At 39.3% G+C, this 19,062-nt stretch overlaps 3 protein-coding genes across 3 annotated transcripts in view; 2 read left to right on the forward strand and 1 right to left on the reverse strand.

Annotated features, from left to right (window-relative positions):
- The window catches only part of LOC106640385 (Chondroitin sulfate N-acetylgalactosaminyltransferase), a 31,997-nt gene extending 15,606 nt beyond the window's left edge, over positions 1-16,391 (reverse strand). Inside the window, exons 1-2 of the mRNA XM_089591244.1 lie at positions 16,345-16,391; positions 2,577-2,725 (exon numbers count right to left, since the gene is read on the reverse strand). Of these exons, the coding sequence (XP_089447370.1) occupies positions 2,577-2,725; positions 16,345-16,379 (184 nt within the window). The 5' untranslated portion in view covers positions 16,380-16,391. The remainder of the gene's footprint in view (positions 1-2,576; positions 2,726-16,344) is intronic.
- On the forward strand, positions 6,606-8,449 carry LOC149375990 (ER lumen protein-retaining receptor 2-like). Its single transcript, XM_089592177.1, has 5 exons — positions 6,606-6,748; positions 6,834-7,083; positions 7,246-7,370; positions 7,584-7,761; positions 8,016-8,449. Exons 3-5 carry the CDS (start codon positions 7,268-7,270, stop codon positions 8,374-8,376), a joined length of 642 nt encoding a protein of 213 aa, XP_089448303.1. The 5' UTR covers positions 6,606-6,748; positions 6,834-7,083; positions 7,246-7,267; the 3' UTR covers positions 8,377-8,449.
- Positions 9,033-12,157, forward strand: LOC149375991 (ER lumen protein-retaining receptor 1-B-like). Its single transcript, XM_089591970.1, has 4 exons — positions 9,033-9,420; positions 10,387-10,567; positions 11,084-11,567; positions 11,913-12,157. The coding sequence occupies exons 1-4, from the start codon at positions 9,282-9,284 to the stop codon at positions 11,937-11,939; spliced, it is 831 nt and encodes a 276-aa protein (XP_089448096.1). The 5' UTR covers positions 9,033-9,281; the 3' UTR covers positions 11,940-12,157.
- Positions 16,392-19,062: the final 2,671 nt, after the last annotated feature.

Below are 19,062 nucleotides of genomic sequence, written 5' to 3' on the forward strand. Positions count from 1 at the left end.
AGATAAGTAAAAAAAAGTGCCCTCGACCAATAGGCGACGCCACTCCCTTATTGTCAAAGTGAGTCACGCGCAACAAAAGTAAAAACAGCACGGCATATCCCGTGGAATCCGATGGTCGAACGCCACAAAGCGGCAGCTCTACCAACGTGATTGGATTTAATCCAAACAATTCCCGAATCCCTCCACGCGCAAGCTCGGGCCGTGCGCTCATTGTCAGCATCGCAACGCGAACCTACGGAGGGTCGGGCAGTCCATGAACGCCCGACAATCGAGTATACACCGCGAGCGTTTACGCGGGATCTGTCGGAGAGATTACAAACTCCCCTGCACTATAATGCTGTTTTAGTAATACGTTGGGCTCTCCTGCACAATGGAGATTATAAGTCAGCGGAATTTAACGAGACAACCGCATCAGCCCCTGCGCGATTATTAATTAATTACGGACGAGCATGCTTTTGTTGTCTCATCGAACGAGGGTGACGTACACACGGTGTGCGCACAATCACCCACCGTCACGGCCCGCTTTCCGCGACGATGGGACGTGCCGCACACACACACACAGCCCGGGACGTTAACGGGGCGATTAGGACGAGCTTTGGCCGCGTTCCGGATGTGTCTATTGAATTCGAGGGCTTTTGGACCCTATAGGCCCCGTCGTTTCCGTGTACACGTATACATGTACGAATGTATATATATATATACCTGCGTCCCCAAGCCGATGCAAAAGTTGTAACGTAAACATCGAGCACGTTCGGGTGGGGGTGTACCGGGAGGGGTGCGTTGTTTTCGATACGCGAGCGTAAATCAAGCTTTATTCGGGATCCCGACGCTACTACGGATGGGAAGGGGTGTAATTTCGCGACGTTAATCGAGGAATATGGCCCGCCGAATACCCAAACGTCGCGCGCACACCCCCGCAATTTGATTTACCACAACCGGTGATGTATATATATATATATATCTTCGCTCGGGCTGCACAAACACCCTCGAGGGTTATTATCATTCGATAATTATGTTTTACTGTCACCGCTTTTAACTCGGCTGACCCCCGGAGTGGGTGCCATCGACAAATGATTTTCAAAGCTGCCGCTTGGAAATTTGTTTGCTTGTACCTTGATTCGAGTGACTATTTTTCGTAACATGTGTAGTGTTTTTACGCCATCGGGGAGATATCTCTCTCTCTGGTGGCGTGTGTTACGCGCATCACGCAACCCCACCAAGCATCGAGACACTTAATGGAGAGAAACAAAGACGGCCGTGGGCACGCGAATTCACTATTTATTATCAACGCGCGCGCTCAGGTAAAGGTTGTGCACACGTCGTTTGCATTAGCGTCTAAACGCGAAGCGCTTGCCGTTGGCGTGTATTACCGTGCACGTCAGTCCCGAGCGCGTCTTGTATATAGGGGGGAGGAGGAATTTCGTCAAGGGCGTGCTTGATTCCGTGGCACTTGAAATTATGCTGTCGGGTGGATTGAGCAGCGCACGTTGCGAGTTAATATGGTGGATGAAAAATATTGAAAGGCCCAGGGTGCAATAGCTGCGAAGGTGATCGAGACGTATGATTTATTTAGTATATATTGTTTGATCGTCGAAAGATTCGCGAGACGGAATCGGCTGTGAGACAGTAGGGGATGGTTTGGTAGGTCACCCACGAGACTTGAAATGAAAATCGAGCGAAACCCACATTTAGCGCGAGAATCTCATTTCGTGCCGGAAACAGAGAGGAAAAAGAATTACAGCAGTCGCGCGAGAGAAAATAACGTTCATCACCATCACGGGACGGAAATAAAAAGAACAGTGTAGGGTACACGGTTCGCGGGGGGGCAATAACGAAACCCTCGTGGAAAATAAGGGAGCGGAGCCGTGGAAGTGAGTGCGTGCCGCAGTGCGTTTTTCGGAGGGGTTCCCCCGAACTCGGACCGGTGGGGTATTAATTAAAGCGCCGGGGAAGTTTAAATAATATGCTCCTAATCCGCGGGGTGATTTATCTCGGTGCCAGCTGCGCGCGGAGGGAGCCAGATGAACGGACACTGCGTGGGAGGGGTGCGATCGGAGGGTCTTCCCCCCCCCTTTTTTTTTTAATTTCCACTTGGCATCTCTTTTCTCGTTACTAGTGCGATTTATTTAAAAGGCCAGGGTGCAATTAAAAGCTTGTTTTTCTCCCTCGTTTAATTAAAAGCTAACGGAGCGAGTAGCAACGGCTTATGTTGTTCAAACGAATTAGGACTCGAATGATTTTTATGCAATTCAAAGCCAGAGTACCTACTTTGCTGCTGTTGAAACCGTGTGTCGTTCGTTCTTCCTTAACTGCTTCAATCAAGCAATTTAAAAAAGACATTTATCCAACAGCGGGTATATTATTATTTACCATACGTAAAGACTAAGGGGGTCCGTTATTTTTTAGTAAGCAGAATGTGAACCCCATCACCCCATTTGAAGTGAAAAATGCTCCATCAAAAATAGATTTCTCCGGCTCTGCCTGACCATACACTGACTCGTACTACTTACGGGCTCGCAATCGTGCTATATCGATAAAATATTTAAAAAAAATAGATTCATGCCAATAGGACTTACCGGAAGAATCGACGAGGTCGGCATCGAGGTTGTTGAATCCGCAGCGGCTGAGGAAGAGCAGCGAGAGCAGCGATAGGGAGCAAACGAGGACGAGGAGCCGCGACAGCAGCCGAACTCCCAGCAGGCGCAACATTATATCCCTGCGTCGCCTGCAATCAGTCCAAGAGCGCACAGCCCCTCCGTTAGTGTTGCTCGTCTCTCCCGACCCCCCTTCACCCCTGCCCCAGCTATGTTTAACACGATTCAATTTGCATTCGAGAGGCTGGTGCCGCCGCGCTCCCGCGTGACCTATAAACTCTCCGTGCACTCCGCTCGATTACTCCGGCTTTGAGATGTACCTGCAGATGAAGGTGTGTATCGATGAAGGGAAGGGTGAACCATCGGTGTGTATATGTGTGGGGACAATATTTGGGTTGGGATGTGCATGACCCAGTTATTATACTTTGGTTTGTTTTTAAAAAGCCTTTTAAGTCAACGCGAGACTGGAAAAACGAGTTGGTCGATTTAGTCAGCTCGAGATTAATTTTTTACCAAGAAATGAAACGAGTGAATGGGTAGATTTGAGAGACATAAATTAAACTGGCTACTTCCACGATGTAGAGAGATCTAAGGCAGTTTTTCGCCTAAAGTGGCTCGTAAGCGCAAGAAATAAATTTCATTTGATCTTGGCATAATAAACTGTCATGGCTTGCTTTTTCAGAAAAGACGGGGGGAAGGTAAATTAAAGTCTCCGACGAGAAATGGAGCAAATGAAAGATAGAACCGAGAAAATGAAGAGCAGGTACGAGATAAAGAGGCAACATTTGAGCCCCAGCGTCAAACGAGCGAATTAGCTTTAAAGCTCCCGCGAGGAGACAAAAGTCAAAGATCCTGGCTCCCTTTTCCCCTAATTACGAATGCAAAATTGAAAAGGAGAATCTGAAAGATACCGGACGACTGCGACGACAACTCCAAGGCGACGAATTTCTCCAAGACGGAAACTGTAGGTACACTCAAGTAGGGTCGACTACTGTTATACACTGCTGCTGCTGTCTCATTTTTTCTTTCTTTTATCTTTGTTCTTCCTCGTTTGCCTTTATCTCCATTATCTTGTGCAGTTCTTCGTCCAGAAATTATGGAACGTCGCGGACCGCCCAACTTTGAGAATAATGGAATACCCCGAGCTCGATGCGAAAAGTACACGAGGACTTTTCACTGCGAATTTTCCGCGTTACTCCCTTGTTACTGTAAATCTCGTGTCTGATTTTATTTACTGCACGAATAAATGCACGTAAAATTTTTTGCTCCTTCTCTATCGTCATAATTTAGCTTCTCACAAATACTCAGTTAAGTATACTTTATCGTTAAAGAAATGGAATATTGTAAAACTAGGTACCCAAAAAAAAAAAAACTTGTTCTAATTTGGAAGAAAAATCTACTCAAGAGCAACACAATGAAAGTCCCGAAAAAAAAAGCATCATCTCGGTAAAATGGTTGTCGAATACGGTGAGGCAGCGCGTCCCGCAAGCTCTGCTTTAAAAGCTCCATTCAATTTGCACGCGACTATACCTCGTCAGCCCGCGAGACTTTCCTTACACAGCCGTTCTATAGGAAATCCTTTATTAATTATTACCCGCCAGCGCCGCTAGTGCCGTCAGGCTTTTTTTCCCGTAAATTTCTCACTACCGCCCCCGTATTATTATCATCTTATTATCCCACTTATTTCCTCATTATGTTCTGTTTTGCTCCCAATTTTTTCTTTGCGGTTATAAATACGGTATTAAGGTACACCCCACGCTGAGAATCCACGCGTAGCAGTTTCCTATTAAATTAATAATTCCCCGAATACACGGTAGAGAACCAGGAGGGATATTTAGGGTGATTGAGTATATACGTTTGGAAATTTTTAACGAAAACGTTCTCTCGCAAAATCATACAAAACGCAAGCGTTTCTCATTAACACGCTCCATTTGTTCAGCTACTAGTGGTTATGTAATCAACTTCGGCAACACGTTAGTTTTGATAACCAAACGCAACTGATGCAATTTACAACCATCATCGAATTCATCGTTTTAGTTGAATTATTACAATTTCGTTACATGTGAAATAAAAGTAAAAATTTAAAGCAAATTTAATTTAACAGTTTCCAAAGCTATTAGTAAGTATTTAATAATTTTCTTACTCTACTGTACATGTTTAACGTGCAACTCTTCAGAGTCGAAATGAGAAAAAAAGAGAAAAGGACCCAGAAGTTAACGTTTCCGAACCAAATCCCGATATCTCTAAAAAAGCATCAATCAAATTGAAAGGATATTCAAACTCCATATCCCTACCATGTATATGTACAAAACACAGTGAAAAAAGGGGTAAGAAGGAAAAATAAAAGGCCGTCTCGTGTGATCGTGGATGAAAGCCCCGGGGAAATCTCGCCTACTCTTTGATACAGCTCCTCCCGTGAAATTGATATAACTCTCTGCTCGGCAGCTCAAACATCCGGCCCTTTGATTTACTCTAGACACACATATGCATTATCACCTAATCCCTGCCATAAATCAGTCGGTGCGTGTATATACGTTCTAGAAAAATCGTAATTTTTGTGCACGAGGACCATCGTACGGAAAAGTGGCCACGACACCACCGAACTTTTCAAATCGAAACAAAACGATCAAAGTGACAAACGATACCCGAACGAAAAAAACCATCCTATACCGACAAAGAGTCCACCTGCTCGGCTAACTTTTCACCGACCAGCTCACGTGCGCGAGCAAATGCAAATCCTCGAGCTTGCGAAAAAACGAAGACAAACACCAACGGCGAGTGTACAGATTGCAGCTAGCAAGTTATTCCGTTAAAACTTGAACGGTTGCGAGCATGATAAAAAAGCTCTCCCGAGGATACGGAAACAAAAAAAAAAAAGCACAAAGTATACGCGTGTATGCGCACGAGACTCCCGGAGCATTGATTTAAAACGAGCGCTGGCTCCAAAGTTTTTCCAGTTAACGTGTGCCCCGGGAAATTTCGAGGGCCATCGGAGACTCGATTTCGTACCACGTATTTTTTTTTTCCTTTTTCTTTTACTTTGCGCTCTTATCGGCCCATCCACGTAGTTTTAATGACCTTTTCGACTTATCGCGCGTGCACATCATTCATTTCAAGTTATACGGCAACGAGGGCTATCGAGTTTCGTTTTTCAGAAAGTTTCGTGATTCAGCTCGCACATCGGAGCAATAAGCTGATTCACACGCAGTTACAATCAACTGTAAATAATAGCAGTATAGGCAAGCGATACTGAGGTGTGACTATTGAAGAACGATTCTACCTGGAATTGTTGTCCGTACAATATTTCACGCTCGGTAACTTCTAGTTACGTCATATAACACACTGATACATAGATGAACAATGTAATATAAGTGGTTTGTTGTTAGGGTTTGCAAAAGTTTGGCTGCTCCAAAAATGTCCTAGTAATTGATATGTTTATGTAGACATCAGTATAATTATTGCGACAACGATCAAGATATGTTCGAGTTAACTTTTTTGTTGAATGAAAAGGACAACTTTAATGGCTGCTTATTAGAAAACAACCATTATGGTTATGATGTTTTTCTGACTTATCTGTGTAACCACCTAAATAATTTTTTTGCTAATATTGTGTCGACCCTATTACATTGCCTCGTGTGTATATTACATAATTACTTTGTTGTTAAATTAATTCGCGATATAGTAAGTGTTTTGCACATATCAACAAATATCAACAAATCATGTTGCATTTAAATTAGGGCATTAAAGTCCTTGAGCAGAGAGCTCAGTCTTTCAATAAAAGTTGGCTATGCAGTGCGTGAAATACAACGTGTGACTCTTCCAAATTTTTAGTCCTCTACAAACTCAGAGGTGTAGAAATTTGATAAAGTATAAAGTCACTCGGCCTATAAATAGAGTTGTAATGACTTGAGCATTAAATGGTCATTAGAAAAAAAGTTTTCAAAAACAAATATACCGTCTGATAATACTTATTTACTATTAGTTTTTAAAGGTTAGGTTCAGATAAGAGTTGCCAGTTTTTATCTTGTGGGTTTGTATATATATTTCCGTTTGGACATAATGAATTTCACTGGAGATGTGTGGAGCCTTCTAAAGTATGATAGTAAAAAGAAAGCAGACAGTTAGCTTATACTTGAAAAGACAAAGAGAATAATGTTATTAATATTCTTATAACTGCATTTCAATGCAATGAATGTCGATCAAACAGTATTATTAATTCGAACGCTTTAATTGTTGCAGCAACTCAACATAGGCCACTAACGAAAACTGGAAGACTCCATACTATTTTAATAAGATTCTATGCTGCTAGTAGTATTGTTACAGATTCAGCAAACTTGATGTAATAAAAGATGAGTGTAACTTTCTCCGTAATAGGTTTTTAGAACAATCAAAATGTATTCAGAGACAGTCAATGTTTGTCTTGACTATGCTATGACTTATTCGAGTTGTTAATTAAGCTTATGTAACTGAGGAAGGAGCATTTGTGTCGGTATGTTTCGTTGTTTGTTGTTGTGCTAGTTGTAGTTTCGTTACCTGCATTGTACAATATACATAAGCTTACTTAAACTTTTCTTATTTTTAGCTTTGCTTCATTTTTTTTGCATTAACTTGGCTAAAATAAAAAGTTCATGATTTTTTCAACATTTGACAGAGACAAGTTTACGATTTTCAAGATGGAAGATTATCTGATAGTACTGTATTACTCAGGATTTTTGCCCTTATTCGGTGCAAATGCCTTGCTACTTATAAAAATTATCAGCAGCCAAAATTGTACAGGTGAGTTTTTGTAAACTAGAGTTTATAAACTAACGTTAATTTGTTAAATAGTACGTTTTTTTAGCTAGTGTGATATTTAGGTTTTTTTTTTAGCTTATAAAATGAGTACTTTTTTCGAACACACAGTTAATATATTTTTGAATTTTAACCTTACTCTATCATATAAATTTACATAAAAAGGTGTCGAAATGAACAAATTAAATATTTTTTCAGGCATCAGTGGCAAAACACAATTCCTCCACACGATTGTTTTCGCAATAAGATGTTTTAGCTTTCTGTACTATGCTTTTTTCTCAATTTTTTATTTTGCCGTAATGTTGATAACATGCAGTATTACATTATTAATATACATAAAGTACAAATCATCTCAATGCAAATATGATAAATTTAAGTGAGTAATCAATAATCTTATGAAATACTTATTACTTTAATTTTCCTTAATTTTTTTTCAATCTATATCAATTGATGCATTTTTCAAAAAGTCTGATTTACGTTATAAACCTATTTAATTCAATGATTGATTTCTTCAAAGTCTTGTTATAGTTTCAAAAGTTCTAATACCTGATGTAAAAATCGAGTTATATTCATATACCATAGATTTTTAAACAATTTAATTAATCTAATTGTTTATTGTTTATTCCTTAGCAAACTAACTCTACTCGTTCTGGCAAGCTTTATACTGGGTCTACAAAGTACTAAAGGTATTGAAATAATTTGCACTCTCAGCATCTACCTGGAGGCAGTGGCCATCATTCCTCAACTCTACTTCTGCTCAAAAGCCCAAAAAATTGAAAGCTCCGTTGTCTACTACATCTTGTTGTTGGGACTCTATAAATTTTTACACGTAACATTCGAGACGTATCGCTACATCGAGGGTAGATATCATGGCGACGTAACCTCGTTGGTGGCTGGTTTAATTCAACTATTGCTCTATTTCGAACTCTTCTTTTTCAAGGAGAGTGATGATAAAGGGGCAGTGAGTAGAGATGTGGAAACTGGAAATTAGCAGCTAAAATAGCCTTGAATGACGAATGTCTTTTTCTATTTTAACTTAAATCTATCGGTTTTACATGTAATAAATTATGTAATAAAAATCAATTGATCATATTCGTATTTATTATTCTTTTCGTAATTTACTTTGAAGTAGCGTCTTTAGGACAAGTAATTGAACAGTATAAAATTGACGAGATTATGTACTGGTTATCAATAATTTTCTAAAGTTCATTAACTATTTAGAATAATCACTTTTCACAATATACAAGACATCCTGAACGTAATGTGCACGACTTTACTATACGTAAATATATTGAAAATAATCAAAGCTAGTACGAGCTACCAAGGTAAAAAAGTTTTGGTTAATCAACATTAAGACGTTTGAGCCACACGTGGTGTGTAAAGCAGGGGTAAATTCAGACCAGATTTGGCTGCCACAGATTACCCCAACCGGTAGTAGTTAGCTCAGAATTATATTATGTTGAATGACACTAGACCTGAATTTACGACACCCACTCACACACCAGATACGGACCCTTTCGGGACCGGATTCGGCCTGAATTTTCACCAAACGAAAAATTTCTAATTAAACTTTTGTAAGAGATATGTCGACACTGATGCATAGGCAAGAGCAGCGCCACTCACGGCCCACTCACAGTGCAGACTACAACCAAACACTGGTGCAATCAGTGCGGTATCAAAAATCAGTCCCACTCGTGGCGTAGTATATAACCTACATTTATAGATCATACGGCTTACGTTGTAGAGGAGTACATCAGCTCTCGCTCCTTGTAGCTCTTGCCAACAGTAGTTTTTTTCCCCTGATGAAAGTTTTAGTTCCAGCTCGTGTAGCTGACATCAAATATTCTTGAGTTTTTTTTTTTTATTTTATCTGACAGTGACGTGTTCACGATTCCTATGGCTATCGAAACAGACAAGGTTGAACATATCTTATTCAGACATGTACTGATGGGGATGGAATTTTTGCGCTTGTTCGCCTTAATGTGTGCAAACATGCAGCTTTTTGTGAGAATTTTTTGTAAACGCAGTTGTGTTGGTAAGTTATACACGAGAAACAAAGATTACGAATACATTTTTAATAACTCATTCATACAAAACGTAGACGTGCTATGCCACAACAGCGTTTTTACAAAACGCTTTCGAATCGGACTGACCAGAAATACGAGTCGTTAAAAGAATGCCAGTCGATGTGTTGCATACTCGTTGTAACGCATTTTATACGTTAAATGATTCGAATGGTTTTTTTTGCTATTTTAACAACTTCACGCTACAAATCGATTGTGTATCCCTGGTAGAAACGTTACTACATAAACTGGCTGGAAACTCGTCAACATGTTATAAGCCCATTGAGGCATGTACGTTGACGAGTTTCTAGCCAGTTTATGTAGTAATTTTCTACCAGAGATGCATTCGATATTTTGTTCCTTGATTATTCCATTAAGCATGTCACAACAGCTGTAAACAATCAATTAATATAAATAACGAAAAATAGCTTGATTAAATGGTTCTTATACTCAAAACTACTTAAATCTCTATTACAAACTGCGATTGGGGGTAAAAACACCATTTTAAAATACATAGCAACAGTTGTTGGATGAGCTGGCAGCTGAAAATTCAGTCTCGTACTCATAAATAATCGATACACACAATGAAAACAATTGAATAATCGTTGAATAAAATATCGATTGCGTACAAAATCGATTTGTATCGTGGAGTTGTTAAAATACAAATACAAGGATTCAAATCATTTAACGTATAAAATATGTTATAACGAATGTGCATCGCATCAACTGGCATTTTTTAACGACTCGTATTTCTGGTCAGTCTGATTAGAAAGCGTTTTGTAAATAAATTATTAAATTATTAAACAAATTTTACGACAATCATCAGTCGAGTTATTGTCGTCAATTTTATAATTTCATATAAATAATGTGTAAACTGAAACTAAAATTACAGTCAATGGGTGTGTAACTCAGTAAAAATATATATAATTATGTTCCAGGTATTAGCAGAAAAACACAAATTCTCTATGCAACAGCTTTTACATTGAGAATATGTTACCAGTTTTTTTTATATTCTTTTGTTCTAACACCTGAGATTATTACATCGCTAAATTTATATGCAATTATTATGTTAATAGTCATCTACAATAAGTTTTATCAGGCCCAGTATGATACGTTTAGGTAAGCAATTTATAAGTTTTATTTATCATTAATAATTTATAAGAAAATTTTTTTAAATAATTTCGGCTGTGTTAGATATTCTAAAAATATAACCCGTTGAAACTGACTACAATTAATTTTTTATATTCATTTAAACCAATTAAAAATTAAAAATTGTAAAGTGAAACAACTTGAAGTTCAAAATTGGTGCGCACGTAAATCATGTATTGATAAAATTTAATAGCATAAAAATATGTGATCAATTCGCTTTGAACATTGAAAGCTCTTTTTCTCCAAACTTATGACGATCAAAGGGAAATGTATATACATTGCGTTGATCCTTTGTATGACTATTAAATGACTTTTTTTTCACCCTTAAATTCAATTGGAAATAAGAAGCACATAATTTAAAAGTACTCATCTTCAGTATCGTTTAAAATTAAACTTGATGTAGCGATTATTACTTTGCTTCAATGCATGATGTGCAGTTATTTGTTTGGCACTTGCAGTTAATAAAAATTTTCTGTGATTTTTTAGTCAAGTCTACACACTGGTACTCTCAAGTTTAGTGCTGGGTCTGCAAAGTGACAAGGTCCTCTGGGCATCCAGTATGTATCTCGAAGCAGTCGCTATTGTTCCTCAGCTATACTTCTGCATCAAGGCCAGAAAAATCGAGACTCACATGTTTCATTACATCCTTTTGATGACACTTTACAAATGTTTAGACGTAGTAAGTGAGTTATACCGCTATAACTCCTATAGATATTATAACTTGAACACAATTCAAGTGGCTACTGGTTCGATTCAACTATTGCTCTACTTCCAATTTTTCTGCACGTATGAAAGTGATGATAAAAAGAAAGCGAGTAGCGATACTACCGATGTAGAAACTGGAGTCGAGCAGCTAGAAATCCATGATGTACATCCCAAGGAGTTCGAAGCTGCAAAGAGTGCCACTACTGCTGTAACTATAAGTGGCGGTGTTTTATTCCCTTCCACACCCAAACTAAATCCATACAACGTAAGTGTATTTGATATTTTAATTATTTTATCCGATGATTGCTTATTTAATTATTTTTCATTTCATTTGACAATTGGGGCTTTCAATCCTTCTTACATGAGAACGTATATGTATGTTTGAGACTATGACCTTCTGTCACTGAATTTCAAGTTCATCTCCCTATCATTCGGCTTAATGATTTATAGGTGGTGGTAGAAGCGTATACGTTTGTTTTATTTTTTACTAACCTAAAGTCATACGAATAGTTAATTCGTCCTATTAAAGCCAAATTTAATAATTTAAATGAAACATTGATATACCAATGCGTTGAAAATTTTAAAACAATGTATTAATAATAATTTTCAGGAGAGTCCAGTTCCAAGATCTGCATAATAAGAAGAAATGATGCATAAGAATTATATACAATACCATTAATGGTACCATTGCAAGTTCAATATTAATGAGGATGTCACACAACTTTCTATAATTTCGTGAAAGAAAGAGATTTCGAGAAAATATTACACAAAGTAAAAGTATTAAGTTAAATTGAGTTGATTATAATCTTAGACAAGGAGAAATTTCAAATACTTGCCATATAAATTTTATGTATTGATTTTACAACATTCAACATCAAATAAAATATTTTCATTATTGAATTATTCTACATTGTTTATAGTAATTAGACAGAAATTAATGTGACCTTCGATCGTATAAAAATATTATCTAATATAATGAAATTGAAAGAACTTGTCCATAACAAATTTCATACACAACCGTGCAGTACCTAAAACGCTAGGTATTTCCTTACAGGGCTACACTATAAACAAACCCTTTGTAAAAAAGCTTCTAATTTGTATGTACTATAAAGTAAACTGCGTAAAAACAAGGTCAACCGTGTTACCAATTTGTTAAAAAAAATGAGGGTTCAGCCGTTTGTTAGCAGTGAAAATTCGGCCTCTCAAAACAATAACACAGATAGTTCAAAATGAAAGGACCGTCTACAGTATAAGCACGGAAAATAGGTCGCGCCATGCAGCGAAAGGATCGTAGAATGGTATATGCATAGCCACACGAGCGGAAAAAATAGCTGAGGCGAAATACAGATGGGAACATAAACAAAAGACCACTTGTACCAGTGCCGCGACGTAAAGAATCGCTGGCCGTATTTTAAAACGACCGCGTATGTTCATCGGTAGGTGTATACAGGTAATATGTGTGTGCGTAAGAAACGATACGAGACTTTTGTTTTCACGTGCCGGGAAACAAACGTTCGGTTGCATTCCCAGCCGTACTCTCAATTTTTTGTCTCTCCTTGTTTGTTTCCGACCGCCACTGCTGTCTCTCGTTTTACAAATAAGTACTCCTTGGTTTTTTCTTCTTTTTTTTTTTCTTTTTTTTTTTAGTTTATTTATGGATTCACTTTTTATACCTTTCGCTTTCACACATAATATATTATGTAATATATATTTTTCCGCTAACATTGGTGCCGCTTCTGTTGCAGGAAATTCGTTTTCTACTTAAAAATTATTTCCGATGAAAAAAGAATATTTATTTTTAAGCTATTACCACTTTTTATGGGTTCTACTGAATCTACAAAATATTTTTATTTCAAACTCCTACTTCTATATCTTCAATACATGTGTTCTCGTCTAGTTGGAAAAAAAAAGTTTCCAGTGTTCAATTTACATAACATTCGGGATGAATTTGTTTTGATAGAAATTCGATTTTTCAATCCATATATCAAATTGGGTCGAATCAATTCCATACATACACTTGAAACTTCCTTCTTCAGTAGTTTTAAAATAAACCAGCATCAAGTCGTTAAGAAATAAGTAACTGAGTTATCCAAACCATGTTTTGCTTCAAACTTAGTAAGTGCTCACCTGTCCAATACACGTCAATTTATTACGTCTACATTTTCTCTTTTCCAATAATTATTTTATTCTCCTCTCCGTGAATACATACACACACGTCAGCCAATGACATCGACAAAAATAACATTGTTATGTTGTTTTATCACGTTCACGTGTTTTTAAAAACTATTTTTCTATACTTTTCGGCTATGGCAAATTTATTGATTAACATTCATTTTCGGACGCAGTATTATTGTTTCTCTCTCATTGCTTGCAAATCAATTCAGTGAAAACAAGTATAATTAACCCAAGCTATTTTCAACTGCATAAAAAAGTCAATTTAGAAGTACACGAGCTCAATAAAAAAAAAAAAAAAAAAAAAAAAAAAAAATCTCTGTCATACACCACAGCGCTCACGTCCCGCAGACAATTTCCCGTCATTTCTCAAACAAAAACAAACAAAAAAATCACGTCACATCCGACGAAAACTCGGAGCCTCGTAAATCCGATACGAGCCCGTCACTTCCACAATTAAACTCTTAACGAGCGCGCATAAATCTCAGCCGCGCTCCATTCGTGCCCCCGCGAAATCTCATTTTAAATTCCTCGCTCGACCCCTTGCCGCTGTTTTTATATTCACGTAAAATCGCGACCGCGTCTCCCGCAAAGTCCATCAGCCATCAATTACGCTGCTCACTCGGTTGCAAAAAAAAAAAAAAAAAAAAAAAATTCTATTCCCTTCATCCCCATCTCGAACAAACGATCGATTTCCGGTTTCGGATGGCGTACAGCTCTAGCGTATGGGGTCATCGTATTTTAGTTTTGTTCTCTGAAAAAAAAAAACAAAAAAAAAAAACATCGATTCCACTCTCGAGCTGCCAGCTAAGTTTTACTCGATTGAAAGGGAGAGACGGGAGAATTCCGGGCGGAGACGTGATCGGAATTTTTGCAAGGCCAGCCTCGTACACGAGAGCTCTAACTTCTGTTTCTTATATATGGACGTGTACTACCCGTACGCGCGGAAAGGACCGAAGCAGCTGATGGAAACTAACAACGGTGTCACCGTCGTATACGTCTTTTTGGCCGTAAAGCCGCACTTTCGAAATATCAATCCGCACCAAGAATTTCATCAAAAGTAAAAAAAAAAAAAGATTTTTGTTTAACCTTCTCCCGTACATTTGAAACACCCGCACCAAAGAGTGATACACACTTCGTGTACACCTGCAACCCTGAAATTTTCCTAGAGAATAATCCCACCACCCTATCCAATGCATGTCCGCGTTAATACGCCCTCGACTATCATGTATATGTATGTATGTATTTCTGCTGGTGGCCCCGATAAACGAGTAGTTTCGCACCAGCGATATCTTTGGCCGCAGTCCGCAGTTGATTTTCCCAAGGATGCTCTGTTTGCTCGCGGGTCAATAAAACTCCGGACAGCGCTGGTGCTTTTTTTTTTTTTTTTTTTTTCAAACGCGTTGGTGGCGATGCTCTGTTTGCTTTCGAGAGCTGGGCGCTCCGGGAGCGGAAAAAATTGATTGAATTTAAATGCGCGCTCCGGAGCAGGGGGAAAAATGGAGAATGGGCTGAAGCAATTTTTTTCTTTCTTTTTTTTCGAAGGATGGTCGATTTTTATCCTCCCTGTGATTCAAATGCGTTCAGAATAATATGGTAATTGTGATTTCAACGATGAGGCGCCTGTGCATCAACAACGAGCCAAGTTGGGCTTCCGTTTTGTGGTTTGCGCGCGAGTGTAATGAAAAAAAAAAAAAAAAAAAAAAAGGAAAGTAAGTGAAAAAGTGTCGCTTCATGTGGCTGTACTCAGCCAAAGTCACCGTAGGGACAAAAATCCACCGACACTCGCACGCGCGCTACAAAATGTATGGGCACAGCGTGGGTAGGTGGTATACGTAGCTGCGGAATTCAAGCTCCATACAAATCTGCGACTGTGGTCGTGTGTGTGTGTATATATGTTTAATGCGCGCGCGAACGTGCCGCAGTGCGGCCGCGGTATAAGCCTCCGTATCTCGGGCGGTGCTCGAGATTGCGGTCGCCGCGACTCGGCCAACCCCCCCTCCGCGAATCCACTTCTGTGTTAGGGGCGATCGCTAAAAAGCTCAGCTGGAATTTTCGAGTGACGGTTCGCGGCCGCTGCAGCGGGGATTAGGGACCGTATAAGGGATTGCGGATCCAGGGTGCGGTTATTGAATATTTCAGTGGATCGTGGGGTTTGTTTATTGTTGTTTCGTGTGGCTTTTGTTGGATTCAAAGATTATATTTTAGCTGTAAATATACGCAAACTATACGGAATGCCAATGAGAACAATTTTCCTTTTTTATTATTACACGTGCGAAAGTTCGGTAGGGGTGGCAAAGAGGTTTTAATACATTTTCCATACTCATTATATACTTACTTCGTCAAATGAAAAAGTTGATCGAGAAATTAATTGGAAAGCTTTTTGCTTCTACGGGTGCTTAATGCGTTTTCGATCAAGTGCGCAAAAATTTTAACGAATATTCATTGGGAACAAAAGGAAAAAAGTTTTTATTTTTAAGCTTCCTATGATATAGTTTTCGTACTTTTGATCTCGTTGTGAGCTTTTTGTTGAATCGAGAGCTTTTTAACGAGATCTTATTGAAATTAGAGAAAGTCGTTGACATTTCTTTATACTCCTGCTGCGTCGATACTTTACCAATTAGTACAGAAATACACTAATAGTCCCTATTTAATGTTTTTCTTGAAAAATTGAGAGAGTATGTAATCATAAACAGTTTGTTTTACGGTAAAATGGTTCGCTGATTATTCAAACAAAAGATGTGTGGTGAACTGAATTTTCAAACGGACTTGTAATTAATATTTTCAATTAAAGTATAAAAAAAAATTACAAAGAAGAAAAGCATTAAATGTTATGAAAAGTTAATTGTAACAGTCGAAACGTAACTTACGTGTATGTTAGTTTGGCGATGGAAAATGTTGGCATGAGGTTCTCGGGAAACCTGAAAGGATACAATTGTAAAATATGAGTAATCGTTTATTTGCCAAATAAATGGTTCAAACGAGATAAACATTGAATATGTATGAGCAAAGGTTATTTCAACGAGTGTATTTCAATTCGTGTTTCGTACACTGGTGGTGATATTTACATTTGCATAAGCAAACAACGGTGCCTTTAAAATGTAATGATAAACGATTAATTTAAAATCACATTTTTAATCCAATAATACGATGTTATTCGAGTCACACAAACCACACTGTTCTTGCTTTGCTCATCAATACCATACATGTATATAATGTATATACTCCCAACTCATCGACTCTTTTGAATTTCTAGCATAAATCGCCGAGTCAAGAGAGCCCCAAACCTTATCGATATAATTATTTCCTCACAAACTCGAGCCATAGCCGACCTCGCACCTCTCGCATCTCGCATAGCAGATACCCAACAGTGCCTTATTATCCTCCAGCTTCCCTCTCGTGGGGGTGATTTCGCTAAGCCAATCCAATCCTGTCACGCTTATGAATAATGTCCCGCTCCTTCGGATGACTTGCTGCAAGCGCGTTTAACCTATTGTACATACACATCGTGCAGCCTCTCAACAACAACAACAACAACGATGACGTCCCCCTCCCCACCCCCTAACTATATACACGAAGAGCGCCCGTACGTGCGCGGGTCGGGGCGTCGGGGCGTTGCTAACCGCTGTAATTAAGTCCCTCGGTGCTACGAATAAATTACGGGGACACGGAAAAAGCTCGTCCACCCCCCTCCCTACATAGACATGTATATATATACATGCTTCGTTCGACGGACGTAATTGCCTCTTTTCCCTCGCTCGGTCCAATGAGCCGGGATTCTTCTTTTCTCTACTAATAAACAGCAAAGCCTCCCTACCTCCCTCCCCTGGTATTTTCATCACTTGTTTATTTTGTTCGGAGCTAATTCAATTTACCTGTAACTATATACTTTGCCGTACAGGACACCCGCTCGGCAAAAACGTTTGCCAGTTGGATTGATATTAAAATTTATCCTCAAAGTGACGTTGTCCTTTTTTTTTCAATTTGCAAAAAAAAAAAAAAAAAAAAAAAAGCGAGCACGCGTATGTGAATATAGGTCGAGGCGCAGATACGAGTAGCTTGCAGAGTCGAGTTATCTCGAGGCTCCATTAAATAAATGATGCGCAACGCGGTAGGCTATAGGTACAGGTGCACGGAAAGATATAGACAGATGGATGGATGGAGAGTTATGTATCGAAGGTAAAGGGGCAAACTTTGCACTTGTGTATGATGCAGGGGTGGAGAGGCTGTGGCGAGGAGGCAAACTTGAAAAGTAATTCACGCCTGAGGTGGTCGGAGGCCGGCATCTTGGTATCTTTTATACCTGTGTACGTGTTTGCTCGTTGCCTGAATATTCATCGAGTCGTGCCTATATTTTCGCTCGATACGGAACTGCTTGCAGCTGCTGACGGTAGATTGGGTCGCGCCAATAGGGAAGAATGGCAAGCCAGATAAGCGACCGAAATACACAACTCGGCGGCGTACATAATATATCCCCCCTTTTCTTCCACTCCCTTTATTCGCGTCGAGAAGATGCCTTTCAGAGATCGAGGAGCCAACCCTCCCCCCCTCCCCCTTTTTTCCGAGTATCCGCGCGATTCGCCGTGATTGGGCGCCGCGAGCGATTTTTCCTCCGCTTTCGGGTCCATTGATTTCCTCGGAAGCGGAATTCATTCTCGACGATAGAGTCGCGAAACTAGGCGCTCCCCCTCTCCCGACTCTTGTTTTATTTTCATACCCAACGGCGACTCGATGGAGTTTTCGTGTTTTCGCGGGAATTCATAATCCACCGCGTGCTGTGTCGTACAAAGTGCACTCGGAGTATATATACATTTTTTTTTTTTTTTTTTCACTTCATCTGCCCACGTGCATTTCGACGGGATACAGAGCGTTGGGGAGCTAAAATTTGACGAATAAATTCCCCACCCCCTCCCCGGAGTATTTCAGACAAACTTGTGCTATAATGGGGGTTAAGTTAGACGTCGAGATATCCACTGTATGTACTTTTTTTTTACCATGAGACTCGTATTGTATGCAAATCGTAGGACGATTGTGCCCTCAAATGTGGAAAACGTCACAGAACTTAATTGAGATTTTTAAAAGTATTTTTTTTTTGCTCTTTATGATTATATCATTAACCGTACGATATTATGGTAGTTTAACTTACCGAAAAAGTATTCTTAACAATCGCGATAGCATGTACGGATCTCCCCCTCGAAGCGAGTTATTCGCGATGGGAGTAAACAAATATAATATAATACACACCCCTTTTCGAGCAGCAATAGCAGATGCAAGGGCAACTTTGCCGAGCAAAAATTATATATATATACCTACTGCAAACTCAACTAGTGGGCAACTCGTCCGTGAAACCTTTGCATACGCACGTCCACCGATGCCCGTACACGTATACAGATACACGGCGGACTCGAACTAAAGATACATCTCTGGAGTTTGAAAAGTGCCCCGAGGCAGGATAGATCACGTATTTTCGTCTACTCGATCGACTTGTATGGCATATGTATACCGTATACGCGAATACGTACGACTCTTCTGTGCCAAGTCCTCCATAGGAGCTCGTTCATACATGTATTGTATACCTATGGATGGAT

Source organism: Copidosoma floridanum, unplaced genomic scaffold (assembly GCF_036245765.1).
Source record: "Copidosoma floridanum isolate Cflo_tuat_1 unplaced genomic scaffold, Cflo_Japanese_pri ptg000001l, whole genome shotgun sequence".
Taxonomy (NCBI): domain Eukaryota; kingdom Metazoa; phylum Arthropoda; class Insecta; order Hymenoptera; family Encyrtidae; genus Copidosoma; species Copidosoma floridanum.